The sequence below is a fragment of the Taurulus bubalis genome (genome assembly GCF_910589615.1).
Source record: "Taurulus bubalis genome assembly, chromosome: 9".
Classification (NCBI taxonomy): Eukaryota; Metazoa; Chordata; class Actinopteri; order Perciformes; family Cottidae; genus Taurulus; species Taurulus bubalis.
In genome coordinates, this window is record NC_136597.1 from 23,750,817 (window position 1) to 23,768,698 (window position 17,882).

The 17,882-nt window shown below is 45.5% G+C and overlaps 1 protein-coding gene across 1 annotated transcript; it reads left to right on the forward strand.

Moving 5' to 3' along the window:
• Positions 1-3,462: 3,462 nt before the first annotated feature.
• On the forward strand, positions 3,463-16,666 carry map1ab (microtubule-associated protein 1Ab; the record flags this gene model as incomplete). The annotated part of the gene is made up of 3 exons (XM_079223394.1): positions 3,463-14,788; positions 15,488-15,720; positions 16,511-16,666. Exons 1-3 carry the CDS (start codon positions 3,478-3,480, stop codon positions 16,664-16,666), a joined length of 11,700 nt encoding a protein of 3,899 aa, XP_079079520.1. The 5' UTR covers positions 3,463-3,477.
• Positions 16,667-17,882: the final 1,216 nt, after the last annotated feature.

The window sequence follows — 17,882 nt, forward strand, 5'->3', positions numbered from 1 at the left end:
TTTTTTATATTTCTTTGTGGCTGAAAGTGATCCAAAACCTGATGGCTATTCTCGCTAAATAAAAAAACATCCCTTACTCGGTTTGTTTCAGGCCACATTTAGTCCTTTTGTCGTGGCTCAAAAGACTGTTATCCATATACAAGTTTGGTCTCAATCTGAACCAAAGCTTCTGTGGATTATTCTAATCCTGATGTGTGAGGATCCACGAAAATTTGGCCTGATTTTAGACGTTTAAATCCCCGTTTCTTTATCTTCACCGACATCTTGACGGTAAGTGAGCCGGTAGGGACGACCGAGTGAGATTCAGCTCCTAAAATAGAATAATAAAAACAAGCTCAAAGTGAATATATGGATTTTATTTTTTGTTTCACTTTTATATATTCAAGGTAAACCAACTTCTGTTAGTTTCCAAAAAGAGCCATCAGAGAGGACGAGTAAAAGTTCAAATGTTCTGAAATTAAGAGAAAGACATTCGTTTGCTAGATAAGAAGAGAAAGTAGTTTAATATAAAACGATTGAATTCAGCCAGTGTTTTTTCATCACTGTTATAATGTCAATGCCACGTAGTTCGATAAAGAATAAGAAAGCATGAAATACAATCATGAGCTGAAAGCAGATAATATGGCCGTGCTTATCATTTTTATTATAACGTACTGAGTGCTTCTTGCTCTGACTCAGATGGTCTAGACTGCCAAGTGCTGCGCTGATTACTTTCATATTTAAGATGTTACGTTTCTTTTTTTTCTTTCATGCATGAAATTGCTTCTTTTTTCTTCAATTTCATTCAAATTCTTATCCATGTAAACCGTTGATATTTCTATAATTTTATAATGTGTCCGTCCTTTATACAATACAGGCTGAGAATGATTTACATCAGAGGTTTTTTTCACGGATATATTACTCTATTCGTGGGTTTACTCTGGGTGATCTTGTTTCCTCCCACAATAATAGATCTAAATATAAATATTCTGATATCTATATATATTCACATGTTGACAGCCCCAGATCCTAAAACGATGGTGAAGCGCCGCAAACCTCAGCGGATCCACTGAAGATCCCGGTGGATGGATGGAGTCACTGAGATCATCCTGTTATTAGACCGCTCTAATATTAGAGCCGCATCTGTGCTGAAACAAAGGGGAATTAAAAGCTTAACGTCACCCCTGAGTGGAATTAAGTGCTGATGCATAATTGCTATTAATGTGCGTGAAGATGTATGGAAATGTGCTCAACGATGGAGTTCATTTTGTGATATTGTCTTTGTTTTGGTTGTGTGAGGATTTCCATTAATTAGTGTTAATTGCTAATATGTCTTTTCAACCACGACCAAATTGCAACTGGCATGTTTCTGTCTGCGTCCAGAAAAAGCATTATTGTATTAATACCTAATCTCAAGCGTAAATAGTGGTCTTAACTTAGACTCAAACTTATCAATTCAGTGATGTTTTTTCCAGATTCCAACTTTTGTTTTTGTGTTGATGCACGAGTGGGTCTGTGTACATGCAGAGTGCAGTGTGGTAAATCTCCCTGACCTTGTTGCATCTTAATCTTAGGCTCAAGTGCTTTAATCATGACAGATGCTAACTAAATGTTTTCCATCTTCTCCTTCAGGACAAAGAACTCTCCACCACAGAAGTGATGTCCTAGAGACCGTGGTCCTCGTCAACCCTTCAGAAGACACCGTTGTGTCCGAGGTAATGTCAACGTGTGCTAAAGTGATGTTGCATGCTCACTTACATATGTGGCATATTTTAAAGAAAGATACCCAAGTACATCTCACTGACTCATACATGCACCCTTAAATCCTCTATAAAACTGGGCATTGTTTGAAAATGTTTAACACCATTGATAATATGATGATTTTGTCAATGATTTCTGCAACCAATATCAATATTTGTAGAACAATTATGTGAGTACTGTAAAAGTCGGGTTACAAGCCGCTCCTACCTCTGGTCAGTTTCCAGGCTGTAGCAAGCTAGGAGCAGCGCTAGCACTGCTACTGCCACTGGCCGCAGCTGCTGCTACTGCCCGCGTCCCCTCTGCCCAAGTCGGTTGTCGAGCCTGGTCCCGCTACCATCGGTGGTTTTCGGGGAGCTAGCAGAAGTTAGCGGAGAGCTAGCGGAAGTTAGCGGGGAAGTAACAGAGCGCTAGCAGGAGCCCCAGTCGGCTACAGCGGGGAGCTAACGGGGACACTGACCGAAGGTAGTAGCAGCTCGTAACCCAACTTTTACGGTATATATATATATATATATATATATATATATATATATATATATATATATATATATATATATATATATATATAAATAACACTACATTTGAGTAACAGGTAAGATAAAGAATATGGTATAACAGAGACTCATGATCTTTGTTTCTCTTTAGATTTTCTTCTCTGCAGATAATTTATTGCCATATCTTGTTTACCTCGACACAATTAAAGTGCATATCTTGCAGTCATTTCTCCTCCTACAGTGGCAATAGCGTCTCTCCTTTAACGGTCCTCTGTGTCCCAACCTCTTTCTCCGTGTGTCCCAGATCCAGTCTCTCGTCACAGACTCAGCAGGACACAAGCTTCTGGTCTTGAGTGGACAAAGCTCAGATCACGGTGGCCTTCTTCTGCAAACTGGGGTTTTCACCTACCAGACCTTTTCACGCGCCTGTGCTGATCCTGGGGTGAGTCAAATCTACTGTCCAGTGACACTTTAAAGAGAAATGTAAATGATAAATGGCTTTTCTAGTCTTCAGGCCACTCAAAGCGCTTTAACACTACATGTTATTCATACACTAACTGAAGGCAGACCTTTCGGGACCAATTTGGGATTAAGTATCTCACCCAAGGACACATCCACATGGACTGGATGACAAACCAGCCGTAGCTTCCCTCGTCCTATTTCCGTCTGCAAAGATATCTTGAACATTTGTGAATGTGTTTAAGTGTTTTTTAAATTATTTACTAGAAAAAGAACACGTACATGCTTTGATACATTTTAGGAATGTATTGATAGCAAAGTTATTCAGGTCCCAACTTCCTCACTTTCCAGTTAAATTGATAGTTGTGTTGTCGTTACTCATAATCATGGAAGAGAACAAAAACGAGTGTGAGCCAATAACAGAGAGGAGAGTCAGGACTCGGCCTGCCAGCCCTTGGTACTTTTTTCATCTTAGAGGCATTTTCTTTTATTTCCAGGGTTGAGGCACTTCAGCCAAAAGTCTGGAACGCTCTAGACCACTACATTGCCTACTTTTTTTCAGATTCAGGTCACATTTCTAACACATTTATGCATTTATAACTGACCAATGTGTCTGGGTGTCTCCCTCCTGCAGGTCAGTGAATTACTGGGCACAACAGCCCCCAAGCAGCAGGCTACACTTACTGTGTCCTGCCGCGGGGAGGTGGGCTGGAGCTCCCTGGGACAGCAGCAGGTCCTGCGTGAGTTCCTGGACTACAAACTAAACCCTGAGTCTGTTCTTCCCAAGATGGAGGGCGTCACCGAGTTCACAGAGTACATCTCTGAGACGGTCGACGTCCCTTCGCCTTTCGACCTTCTGGAGCCGCCCACGTCCGGAGGCTTCCTGAAACTGTCCAAACCGTGTTGCTACATCTTCCCCGGCGGACGCGGAGACTCTGCTCTCTTTGCCGTGAACGGCTTCAACATCTTAGTGGACGGAGGCTCTGAACGAAAATCATGCTTCTGGAAGCTGGTTCGTCACTTGGACCGCATCGACTCGATCCTGCTCACGCACATCGGGGCCGACAACCTCCCGGGTATCAATGGGCTGCTTCAGAGGAAGATAGCGGAACAGGAGGAGGAGCAGTCCCAAGGCTCCACCAACTACAGCGAATGGATGAAGAACCTGATCTCTCCTGAACTAGGTGTGGTATTCTTCAACGTGCCAGAGAAGCTCCGTATGCCAGAGTCTAATATGAAAGTGAAACGCAGCATCGAAGAGGCCTCCCTGACTTTGCAGTACCTGAACAAACTAGGAATCAAAGCAGAGCCTCTCTGCCGGGTGGCCAGCAACACCATTGAGCCCATCACTCTGTTCCACAAGATGGGAGTGGGCAGGTTAGACATGTATGTTCTCAATCCTGTCAAAGACAGTAAAGAGATGCAATTTTTAATGCAGAAGTGGGCTGGTAACAGCAAGGCTAAAACTGGTATTGTGCTGCCCAACGGGAAAGAAGGGGAAATATCCGTCCCCTACCTGACATCAGTGACAGCCTTAGTCGTCTGGCTTCCTGCCAACCCTTCTGAAAAGATCATCAGAGTGCTGTTCCCTGGGAATGCACCACAAAACAAGATCCTAGAGGGCCTGGAAAAGTTAAAGCACCTTGACTTCCTGCGCTATCCGGTGGCCACCCAAAAGGATATCGCCTCCGGAGCTCCTCCCTCTGTTATAAAACAAACCAAGTTAAAACAAAGAACTGACAGCAAAGAGAGTCTAAAGTCATCCCCGAAGACTACTGCAAAGGTCTCAAAGAAAGAAAATGAAGGACAGGATGATGTGTCAGCCGCCACAGAGGCAAAGAGTGACTCTGTCAAGGAAAATATATCCGAGAAAAAAGAGGAGAAAAAGCCTCCTAAGACTATCAAATCTAAAAGCGATGTGCCAGAAAAGAAGAAACTCCTGAAAGAAAAATCCTTGAAAAAGCACCCGAAGGAAAGGGTGTCAAAAATGGACGAGAAGAAGGACAAGGAAAAGAAAGAGATCAAGAAAGTGAAGAGAGATGACTCTGCTAAAAAAGACGAGAAGAAAGATGTTAAGTCCAAAGACGACAAAAAGAAGGACACGTCCAAACCAGAGCTGAGAAAAATCACAAAGCCTGACCTGAAACCGTTTACTCCAGAAGTCAGAAAGACTTTGCACAAAGCGAAAGTGTCAAGTAAAGCAAAGACCGGAAAAATCAAAGCGGCAAAGACGTTACCGGCTGAGCCGAAGCCAGCGGAGCCAAAACCTGAAACTGCTCAACCTGAACCGACAGAGAATGGAGGCACGTCTGTTCACACAACCCCTGAAGACCTCACCAAGGATTTTGAAAACATGAACAAAGCTGAAGTTGTAGAAGTATCCGCAGAGCCTCCGGAACGATCTGCGCTGACGGCACAAAGCGTTTCCCAAGAGAAGCAGGAAGCATCGGAAATTCCAGCTGACGCAAAGTCTCCAGAAAAGGAGGCATTGGCCCCGGAAGCGAAAGCCGAAGTGGATGACAACAAGTTGACGCGAGAGAGAGAAATGGAAGATGCTCAAAAGTTTGAGGATGAAGGAGCAGCATCTCAGGATGAGGATGAGGATGAGGAGGAAGAAGAGGCCCCGGCTGCCAAAAAGCAAACAGAAGAGGAGGTGGAAGAAGATATGGGAATAGGGGAAGAGGAAGATGAAGCAAAGGACGATGGTCTTGACAGGAAACACGAGTTAGAAGAAATGGAGAAATCAGAAAAACTCTCAGCTAAGGTTGTGACAAAAGAGGAGCTACAAATGATTCCATTAGAGGAAGAGGAGGAGGAGGAGGCAGTGGAGAAAGCCGAACTGGAGGAGGTTGAAGATTTAGACGTTATAGCAGATGAAGAGATCAAATCAGAAGATGAAATGTTCACTGAAAGAAAAGCCAGTGACATTCTGGCTGCAGCTGAAGAAGAGGAAGAGGAGGAGGGCTACCTGTCGCATGTTGGAGGGGCCACAGCTCCCATAACCTCCGTAGTTCATGGAGCCACTGCAGCCGAACCCATCTCCTACATCCAAGACGAGACCATCCCCGGCTACTCTGAGACGGAACAGACCATCTCTGACGAGGAGATTCACGAGGAGGCCGAGGAGCGGATTCCACACCTCCAGTATGACGTCGGTGCCTACGACATCTCCGTTCCAGATCAGACCGGATCATTCGTCAACATTCACGGCATGAGGGAGATGCAAGCTGCGGCTATGACCGAGAAAAGCTTCATCCCCGGCGTGCAGGAGCAGGTATCCATGTTCACCAACATCATCACTGCTCCTCTGGCCGAAGAGGAGCACGTGTCGTCTGCAACGTCCATCACAGAGTACGACAAGGTGTGCTCTTTCCCTACTTCTATTGCCGAAGACCAATCTGTGGCATCTGCCGTAGCACCGGTAGCCGAGGAATCCCCCAAAAGCCCCGTTACCCTGTCACCTCTACCTGACGCCATCCAAGGCAAAGAGCAGCCGCTCTCGGCAGGAACTCTCTCACCGCCATCTTTAGAAGAAGACAAACAAGGCAAGTCTCCGTCTGATGATTTCGAGCTTCCCGTTGTTGCAGAAGTGAAGACGCCGGCTAAAGCTCCTGAAGCTCGCAAGGAGGAAGAGGAAGAGGAAGAGGAGGAGGAAGACCAAACTCCTAATGTAGACATTTCACTTGAAAAACTCCAAGAGGGCTATGCTTCACCCCAATTATTACAGCGTAACGAGACAGATATTGAACAGCTTGCTGGCTCAGTGTCTCCAGTTTCTATACAAGACACCAAACCAGTCCACCTGCCAGTTGAAGAGGAAAATATAGATGCTGTTGCACCTAAAGATACTTCATCTGTTGTGCCTACTAAACCTTTTGGATCCGACTCAGTGACTTCAGAGAGTGAAGAGCGCTGCTTCAGCCCGGATGACATCACTGTGAAAATGGCCTCGCCGCCACAGTCCGGACCACCGAGTGCGGCTCATTCTCCTCTTCGTCAGTCCCCAGTAGAAGACAAGAGGAAGGTCTTCCCCGATTTGGAGGAGACCCTCGAGGTTGTCACAGCGACAGACGACAAAACAAAAAAGACAGACGAAGCAGGACCAGAGACACAAAAAGATGTTGACGAACAGAAAGCAGATCAGCATGAAGTGGAAATTTCAACATCTTTGGACGAATTCTTTGAGGAGGACTTTCCAGTGATGAAGGAGACAGAAAAAGACACTTCATCGGTGCCAAAAGATGAAGGCAAACGGTCAGAAACAATCCCTGTTGAAGTTCAGCCACCCGCACCAGTGAGGGATTCCCACACTTCATCTGGAGAAAGTGATAGAGAGGTTGACGAAATGCTCAAAGAAAAAGAGCACAAAATGCCGATTACAGGTACATTTCCAGAAAGGGAAAGTCGTTTCCTGGACGATGATAACAAGAAAGGTGATGATGATGATGATGATTATGATGATGATGGTGATAAATCTGCAGTTAAAACCACCAAGGCAGAACAGGACGACACCTCTAATGTCCTACAAATCAAGGATGAGCAAAAACTGAAATCTGTCATCCAGAAAGATGTTCCTGCTGTTTTGTCCGTCACGGATGAGAAAGTAGAGAAAGAGACTATAAAGGAGGATACCTCTGATATTAAACCCATCAAAGAAGAGCAAATGGAAAAGGACATTTCCCCTGCTGTTGGAGACATTAAAGATGAACATAAAGTGCCTGAAAAGGAAAAGGTCACAACCAAAGAAGCAGAGATGGAAATCGTTGCTTCTGAGCTCAGACAAGTCAAAGATGAGCCGAAGCAGAGAGATGATGATTTTGACCTCAGAGCCACAGGTGAGGTTAAGAAAGCTGATGAGTTGTCTGATAGTGATATTTCTGATATTAGCCCTATAAAGACTGGAAAGAAAGAGACTGAATATGTCACAGATATCAAGCCTGTTAAAGACGAGATGGAGAAAGAGGTAAAGAAGGACGATGTGCCCATTATTGAACCTGCTAAAGAGGAAAAGAAAAAAGAGGCCGAACCATCTGCTATCAAAGTAATTGAAGCTGAGAAAGAGCAAAAAGAGGCTTCTGGTACCATGTCCTTTAAAGAGCAGCAGATAGAAGACGATAAAGAGATTGGTGACATCACTGTTGCTAAAGTTACCAAAGAAGAAGAAATGATTAGTAAGGGTGATACGTCTGCTGTTACCGTAAAAGAAGAAAAGGGGCAAGAGATTTGTAAAGATGCTGTTTCAACCATCATTAGTGAAGAGGAAATTCCTGCTGCCAAGCTAGCCACAGAGCAAGAAAAAGATAAAGAGACAAGTAAAGATGATAGTTCTGACACCAAACTCTCCAAGGAGCAGGAACAAGATATGACATGCAAGGATGAGGTCTCCATCTTCAAACCTACGATGGAAGACATAAGTAAATATGATACTGCTGCTACACAACTGACCAAGGCAGAGGAAAAAGATAAACTGCCAAGTACAGAAGATACTTCTGCTGCTACAGCAAAACTTGCAGAAGACAATGAACAAGAGGAAAGTAAAGATAACACTTCTGCCACCAAATGTACCACGATAGAAGCAGAGCATACACAATTAAGTAAAGATGATGATTTCTGTGCCGCATCAAGCGAGGCAGAAGCAAAAGAGACACTTAAAGATGCCGTCAAACCAGCCGTGGAGGACGAAAAGGAGAAAGAAGGAAATGAAGAGGCTGTCAAAACCGCCGAGATAGAGGAAGAGGATGTAATGATGAGCAAAGATATTTCCGCTACCAAAACATCCAAGGACGATTTTCTCACGAAACCGACCGTGCAAGATGAAAAACAGACAGAAATCAGTAAGGATATTTGTGCTATCAAATCAACGATAGAAGAAGAAACGAAGAAAGCAGTGGATAAGGAGGAAACTTTAGCTGAGGAAGAGCTGTCAATTCTAGATCATAGTGTTGCTATTAAACCCATCCAGGAAGAAACAAATACAGTAATAATTAAAGATGAAATTTCTGGTATCAAACCTACCAAGGAGGAAGAAAGCAAAGACACTGCTAGTGTAAAAAACCCCGAAGACGAGGAGAAGTTAGAGATAAAATCTGTTACGTCTGATGGAAAACTCATCAAGGAGGAGGCAAAAGGAATCCCAAAGGAGGATATTCATGTTGAAGAAGTTAAAGTAAAAGAGAAAGAAATGGAGAAAGAAAAGAGTTCTGATGTTGTATCCATTCAGGAGCAGAAGGATGAGACTTCTGTCAAAGACATGAAGGATGAAAAAAGTGACATTTCTGACAAACAGATAAAAACGCAGGAGGTTAAAGAGCAGGAGAAGGCTGATATCTCTGATCACAAACTGATTCTGGAGGAAATTAAAGATAAAGAAACTGAGAAAGATGAACATAAGAAGGAGAAAGACACTGACTCCAGTGTAGAGCAGAAAGAGAAAGAGTCATCTAAAGTTGAAACCATTGAGGACGTAGCCAAACAGGGCAGTTGTGAAGCTGAATCCACCAAACAGGAAGGGAAAGGGAAAGATGATCATTCTTTTGATACTGAATCTAAGAAGGATGAGAAAAAAGAGGTAGATCTTCCCGTATCTCAGACCTTGGAAGAAGAGAGAACAAAAAAGGATGATATTTGCGACTTTGGTGATCAGCATATACGTGAAGAAACCTCTGATAAGCGAACTGAAACTCAGATTGAGAAGGAAATCTTTGGCGCTGCAGAGATTCAGCAAGGCACCTCTGTAACTACATCAAGCGAAGACTTGAAACCAGTGAAAGATGACATCTGTGTGTCTCCCAGCCACATTCAGGAGGAGAAAAAAGAGCAAGATAAAGAAGCAAAGGTCGTCATCAGTCCAGAAGAGAAGACGGAGAAAGAAAAAGACGACACACACGTCGCTGAACTGAGCAAAGAGCAGAAAATGGAAAAGGAACAAGAAAAAGAATACACCTATGAGATTGATGACGCCAAAGATGAGAAGACGATGAAAGGAAAGGATGTTGCCGACAAGAAGACAGATGAGATAACTGAAAAAGACTCTGATGGAGACCATGCCAGAGAGGAGAAATGGGAGAGAGAGGAGTTACAAGAGAAAGACTTCGACAAAACCATTAAACAACCTGCACTGAAAGCATCGGGAGAAGCAGCAATGTCCGATTACAAATCTGCATTTGTGGTTCAGTCCTCTGACGAAGACAGGGGAGATGAAGAGGAGGAGGACATTTGTATGGGAGGAGCCGGCTCCAGACCTTTGTCAGTGGAGCTGAGAAAATCTGAACACGACATCTCGTCTGCAGGTCCGCCATCGTCCCCAAAACCAAGCGACCAAACTAAACCGCCAATATCCGAGCAGATCACGGTGATCATACCAACGCTCACGATGCAGGAGCCCTCGGTAGATGAAGACGGCAAAGACTTTGGCGTAGAAGAGTCCAGACTCTCACCTGAAGATGAAGATGTTGTGAAAACAGAAAGCACAGCTGCACCAATTGCCAGGCCAGAGCCCTCCTTTGATGTTGTCACATCAAAGGAGACGACCTCTATTCCTAAACAAGAAAAGGCGTCTGATATGCCAGCAGCCAAAGCAGAGCCAATGTCCGATTCAACAGAGCAGAAGCCTGTGCTGTCGACTGTATCGAGCACCGACAGTCAACCCAGGAGCTCCACGCGCTCGAGCACCGAGAGCCAGTCCAGTGTGGAGGAAACACCGCAGCAAGAGAAACAAATACCGCCTCTGACGAGCTCAGCGGTCAGTGCGACAGAAAAGGCACAGCTGGATGAGAAACACGGGAAGGAAGCAGAGAGGGAGATGGAAGGAGAGCGAGAGATGGCTTCTCCCGGGTTGTCACAGCCGTGTTCATATTTCATGTTGGATTCGGAGGACGCCAGCCGCGCTGAAGTTGTTAAATCCGACACAAAAATGACGTCAGAGAAGGAAGCGGTCGGTGGAAGCATCGGAGATGAAAAGCAAGCTTCCGGTGCGTCCAAGTACGATCCGTATGAAAAGCCCATTCCAAAGGATCACGACTTGGACTCTAGAGAAGAAAGCGAGGTTTCTTTGGGTTTCGATCTCGCCTCTGATATTGGTATTGATGATAACAGAAGAACAAGTCAGACAGACGAGGAAGGAGCCATGTTCGTCCTGGACGAGCCTCTGTCCTTTAGTAGAGTCGACTACAGCCCAGTGTCCCTCACTGAGAGTGAAAGAAGCAGCCACCATAGTGCCTCTCCTCAATATGAAGACAGAGAGAAAGGCCAAGAGGAAGAGTGTGAGAGAGAAGAAAGACCAGACACACCTTATGTTGAAAAGAGCTTTTCATCCGTCGACATGCAAGATAATAAAATGTCCCAGGCTGCTGAGTCTTATTCTTTCAGTCCCAAAGAGGATAAACCTGAGAAATCGGAGAAAGAGAAAGAGGGCATGAAGGAAGGTGCAGCGGCAGCATCTTTTCCAACGGGGGCGACAGGAGGAAGTGATACAGTTTCTGCCAGTGCCGCTGTTCAATCAGCAGGTGTATCATTGAGACAAGAAGCGCCGTCTCCGTCATGGAGCCAGTCAGATCTTGGCACCCAAGCTTCTGCTGCTCCCGTGGCTTTTGGGGAATTCACAGAAAAGAGAACAACGGAAAAAGAGAGAGAGAAATCTGCTGAGTCGCTCAAAGACAAAATGGAGTCCTCTGAGCATGACAGAGAGGGATCTCCATCTGGTCGGCATTCACCCGCAGAAAAAGACATTTTACCTCAACAAGCATCACCTTTAGAGAAAGGAGAAACTTCAAGTGCTTCACGGACTGCGTCTGCGGCCACGTTTTCAGGACATGAAATAGACGATAATGTTTTGGCGTCGGAGAAGAGTCAAATTAGCAGCTCTGCCTCTTGTAAATCCATGTTAGACTTTCCTGATGGAAAAGAGAGCCTGATAATAGATAAAAGGTTACTTGTAGAAGGGGAGGATTTCAATATGGATGACGATGATGAGGACGATGATGAGGAAGAGGAGGAAGAGGAGGAAGAAGAGGAGGATTTGAGTGATGTTGATGTGGAAAAGGGGGCCAGAGAACAGTCTGAAAAAGAAATGTGCAGACGTAGCTCTGGTGATAGTGCTACATTAGCAGAGGTCGAGGACTCAAATAAACAGTCTCAGCTGCCTGAATCAAGCCTCCGTAAAGAGGAAACCATCTGTAAACCAACACCTGGCGATGCCTCAGCTTCAGACAAGCATGACGTGAGTAAAAAACCATCATCTCCTGAAGCAAAACCACTCAAAAAAGATGATACAGCCACATCCAAACTTCCCGAGGCGAGGAGTGAAGATGGAGGGAAAACAACTCCGTCACCAGACCCAAGTGATCGCAGAATGGACGAAAGTTGTTTCACTTCATCGGATGCTCCAAAACTTCCTGAAACAAAGAAAGCAGAGGACACAGACAAAAAGCATTTGTCTCCTGAACCAACCACAAAGAGGAGGTTGTCATCGGCAGAGGATTTTACCTCTTCTGAAGCACTACAATCACAAAAAGGAGACGAAGACAAAGTGTCTCTATCGGCAAGCGTTTTGAAAATGGAAACTTGTCAACCAACGTCCACAAGCAGCTTGACGGGCAGCTTTTTGCCACCTGACCATTCAGAATCCATATCTACATCTAGTCCCTCCCTTCCTCTAAGAGCTAGCTATGCCGACATCGGACAGAGTAGATCTGGAGGTTATTCTGAGCCTTTTTACAGTGAGATCAGTCAAGTAGGATTGAAGGAAGATGCCTCCCAGGTATCCAAGCTAAGCGATGACACCTATTATAGCCAAAGAAATCTCCAAGAAGAGGGTCTAGATGAGAGGCAGACCATAGATATCACCACAAGACCAGAGGAAACCGCCACATCACCGTGCACATACACCACTTTAACATACTCCACTTCAACATACTCCTCCACATCATACAGTTACTCGTCCTCAGCCTCAACTTCGACCCCTTTGAGCAAACCGTTTGGAGATAATGCCAAAACCTTCACAACAATATCAAGCCCTATGGTACCTACGGAGTCTCAGAGCTCCTGCTTTGGAGGATTTCAGAGAGATGAGTACATGGAGGTGACGACAAAACCTGCAGCAAAAGTGTCTTTACCCAGCCAGTTTGAGGAGACCAAACCATCACATCCATTCTCGTCTACCACTGCCAAACAGACTGAGGATCAAAGCGGTTCTGTAAAGCCTGAAACAAAGTCAAGCACTGACTGTTTTTATATGCTAGAAACTAAGATTACAGCATCCTCCGCTGCACCTTCCCTGCAAAGCATTGAACCAGTAAAGGTGTCAGAGAATGTACCGGAGGCTTGCTTTGATGTCTCTCCCCTCCAAAGGGCTCACTCCTCTGACAAGGCGTCCTCCGAGTCATCAGAAGACGAGGAGCCTGTTACACTTGAAATGGAGGACAGCACCCTACCATGTCATATTGAATGTCAAAATATCAAAGTGGCTGATCAAAAGGAGAGTTTTTCATTGATAACCGAGTCATATGTGGGAGAAAGTACCTCACAGTCCGCAGAGACGAAGACGGTCACCAACGCCACTCCTACTGCAGTGTCTAAACCTGACGTGGTGATGGAAACACCTCAACAGACAGCCTCACTTAATTCACTCAGTGATAGCGGAGCTAGCAAAACCGCATGTGCCACAGCAGACGTATCCAAAACAGAGGAGAAAAAGGAGAAAACACCAGATGTAAAAGAGGAAAACACAAACAGAGCAATTGCACCTGTGAAGGAAGATGAAAAGGTTTCAGAGAAAGATGTAAAGACAGTCGAGCCGAAAATAGAGGAAAAGTTACTGGAGGAGAAGTTGTGTAAAGACAGCACAGAGGAGAAGAAGGCAACGGCTGATCCAAAGACGTGTGAAAAAGCAGAAGATGGTAAGAAAGGAGGGGCAGAGAAAGTCGAGGAGAAAAGCTTTTTGGAGATGCCGCCAGAGAGTTTAGCGGTCAGGAGAAAGAGCAGTATATCTGATTGGGAACTACTACAGAAGCCTGAAGACTGCCCAAGTGCCCCTCCTCCAGGTTATGGTGATGATGACGAGGAGGAAGAGGACGAGGAAGCGATGGAATGGATGACCGGTGCCCACAGCACCGCTCTGGCCTCCTCAAAAGATACCCATCGCACAGAAACATCCAGCAAAGGAGGCGCAAGGGCCGAGCGTCCCTCTGACTTGAACACCGAAGCCGCCTCCTCCTCCGCCTCCTACCCGGGCCACTCCTCTTGCGAATACAAACATCGCAAAGGAGAACTCTCTCCATCGTTCATCAACCCAAGCCCTCATCCGGTCTCCAGTGACGAGGGCGAGGGCGAGGGCGAGGAGGACGACCGCAGCGACCACTCCCAGGAAGGAGACGAGGACGACCAGGAGCAACACTCCGTGAAAAGGAGGTCGCACAAGCAGAGGCACCACCACACTCAGAGCTCCCAGGGAGACGCTGGACAAGGGCCACCGCAGCTACCCGGCCCCATGTCATCCGGTTTGGCCGTGACGTTAGCTGGAGAGGAAACGCCTCCGACGTCAGCGAGCGAGTCGTTGCCCTCGCAGTCCGATTCCGACGTCCCTCCAGGGACCGAGGAGTGTCCGTCCATAACGGCCGAAGGGAATCTGGACTCGGACGAAGACGCCGAGCATCTGCCGGTGGACAAACTATCTGGAGCCGGAGGAGGTCACCATCCTCCATCTCCGAGGTCAGCTCAGAAGACTCACGACCCGCCTCCCACCCCGATGAAGGACCCGCATCCCCACCCTCCGCACCCAGATGTGTGCATGGTGGATCCAGAGGCTCTTCTCAATGACCACACAGAGAAACTTCTTAAAAAGGAGCACAAGACCACCAAGGGCCTCAGAAAGGGAAAACCCAAGTCGGCCTCCCCCGGTCGGAAGGGCGAAGTCAGGAAGAGGTCCTCCACTCCAGTGAAGCAGACCTCCAAGGACTCCGCCTCACCTCGATCGGCCTCCCTCAGGAGGAAGGACACAGACCGGAGCTCCAGGCTGATCAAGATGTCGGAGACTCATGGCTCCAAGAGTGAGATCCTCAACCCGGGGAAAGGCTTGGTCAATGGAGTCAAGAGCAGTTCAGGTGTGTTAACATCTCCCCATCCTGTTGCGTAACAGAAATGTACCTTCAACATGGTTCCTGGGTTCATTCATACTGCTTTCTCAGTCAGTAAAAACAAAAGGATTTTCCTTGAAAGCTAGGAATTATATATTAGAAAATACTGATAATATACCTGATATTGGATCTTTTAGACAATTAAAATGAAGTCCGAAGTAGATGTTAAGACCAAGTGAGTCAACGGAATCCAGTCATTAGCTTCATTTAAATGTTTAAAATGATAAAGCAAAAAAAACACAGAGTTTTTGAATTCCCAATATATAAATGTGATTAAGCTTTTGAAATACTCTTCACTATACTAACAAAGTATTCTACTAACGTCAGGAGATGCCATTTAGGAAAGTTGTACATGTGCAGTGTGGTTAATAAGATGTTGTGCAAATTAAACTATTTGAACATGTATTTAATCATGTGTACATCGGCGTTCTATTTGCAACTATTGATAAGTCTGCACTTGATTGTCTTTTAATTCAGACTTGCAACATGCAAAAGCTCTTCATCAGATTTATGATTAATTGTGGTAAATTCTTTCAGAATGATTGATTAATATAAATCAGAGAGTGAACATCAGTTCAGTTGAGGGACTAGACTTGGTCTTTGCTACTGTAGTGCCAGGACTAGTTTTCCCCTGTAATGCTGTTTCATGACTCTGCTCACCTCCAGGAAACAACTCTCAGAAAACTAGCGCGGCCGTTCCCCCCGGACCACCCATCTACGTCGACCTGGCCTATGTGCCCAACCACTGCAGTGCCAAGAACGTGGACCAGGAATTCTTCAAGAGAGTGCGAGCCTCGTACTATGTGGTGAGCGGGAACGACCCCGGCAGCGGAGAGCCCAGCCGTGGAGTCCTGGATGCCCTGCTGGAGGGCAAAGCTCAGTGGGGCTCCAACTCACAGGTGTGTATACCTTCATCAGGCGTCTATGCCCCCATTCGCTTTCCCTTTCCTCTGAGTATTGGAAAAAGTAAGATAGTGTGTCGTAAATATGTCGTAAAACGTCAGAATATGTCTTGAAAATGACATTCAAAAGGTAATTGTAAAGAAAACATGTCTAAAAAAACATGGTATATTATATCGTAAAAGATACTTCAGTACAGTACTGTGGTACCATCTGCAGCAGGCGGAACAGTTCATGGTTTGAGGGCAACTGATAATCCATTTGGATTTGTTCCTGGTCCTCCATGATTGTCAGCTTTGTCGTGGTGATGTGCTGATGTGTTTTCACCCTCCTGTGCCAGGCCTTCTCTTTGAAGGGAGGCAGTGATGCAGCTGCTCAGGGTGCTATGGGTGGGGCAGCCGTGGCAGCTGTTTAGCATCACTGATGTTGAAGAGATGCATGCAGTTTTGATGATGGTCATAGAAAATGTCATAAAAAAAAGTCCTAGTATAGTAATTTAAAATGTAAAATGTCACAAAAATGTCATGTACATGAAAAAAACATGTCATAGGTATGTTGAAGAAAAAAAAGTTAATTAATTAGTTTTTAAAAATGTCATAAAAGTATGATGTAGAAATATGCATGTCCAAAGAATGCCATAAAAAGTCATAGTAAAGTTGCATCTTAAAAAAAAGTAATAGTATAGTATGTTGAAAAAAATATATATGCAAAAAAAAAACGACATGGGAGTAGAAATCCGTTCTACTACCCGACTATCTCCCCCTCATTTTCTCTCCGTGTCCCCGTCAGGTGACTCTGATCCCGACCCACGACTCGGAGGTGACCCGGGACTGGTACCAGCAGACCCACGAGAGGCAGCAGGACCTGAACATCATGGTTCTGGCCTCCAGCAGCACCGTGGTCATGCAGGACGAGTCCTTCCCGGCCTGCAAGATCGAGTTCTGAGCTTCACGAGCTCGTCCCTCTCTCTCCCCTCGTCCGTCTCCTCCCCTCCTTGTCCGTCATCTGTCCTCACTGGAGGTAGAGCGAGAGCGACCAGCACTCTCTGCTTCCTCCTGGCTTCTCGCTCTCATGGTACCCGTCTAAAACGCATTCGCTGCAGCCCTAAATACAAATAATACTTGGGGTTATGACGTGCCGTTATCTTTGTTTTTTTCCATCTGTGAGTTTAGCATCTGCCCTCAGACACACCTCTTACACTGGCACTTACAATTGTGGTAAAAAACAACAACTAAATCAAGTAAAACATTTCCAGGAACATTATCACGCTCGCTTTGCCTCGAATCGAACTGACTTCATCATCCCACTAATGCATAATGCCAGAGATGAGAAAAGTGTCGTTCTCAAACTGTACGGCTCAAATCACAATTGACACAGAAATGTAAAACTCCCCAAAAAAGGCCAAAACAAGTGCCAAAAACACTGTTAAAACAGAAGTTCTCATTAGCTAACGTCTCCAAAATGTCTCCGAAACCAATTAGTGTTCGACAACTTGTTTAGCGGACATGCGGAATAGACATCGTTCGGTTTATTTGCCATCTGCGCGCCTCCTTTTTGCAATTCTGACCACGCTACCGTAGCTTTTGGATGAACTCAACAGCGACATATATCGATGTTACGTAAAAAGACCAAAAAACGACAAAAAAAGGTTCCTTCTCGTCATTGGTGGTGACGTTCTGAGGAGGGTCTTTCTTCTCGGCCTCCACATCACAGCTGGTGCATGATGCTTGCGTTGTAGCAGCGACTCTTGGAGAGCTGCGTAGGGTCTAATCCTTTCTTTAGCCGGCCTTTAAGTGTGGAATGCAGTGTAGTGTAGAGAGGTGACGACACTGTGTGGCTGCCGATGCTCCAGTGGATTCAAAAGGACCACGTCTGTGCACTAGTACCTCTGCTGGACCCGACGGTCCCTCTTTAAGTCTTTATCCCGCTCTGCGATGGTTGTATGTACTCCAGTATACATATAAGGTAAATGTTTCTATATCAATAGAGTGTTACGTTCAATGAATTATATATATATGTTTTACGACGATGCAGGAATAGAAGGCAAATGCAGTCCATGGTGCATTTGAGAAGAAGGTTTAATTAACGTCTCCAGTCATCTCCTCCTGTTCAGCTACATTGCACCGGCATCACGAAGCGATGGGGAGATTTAAAAACAAGC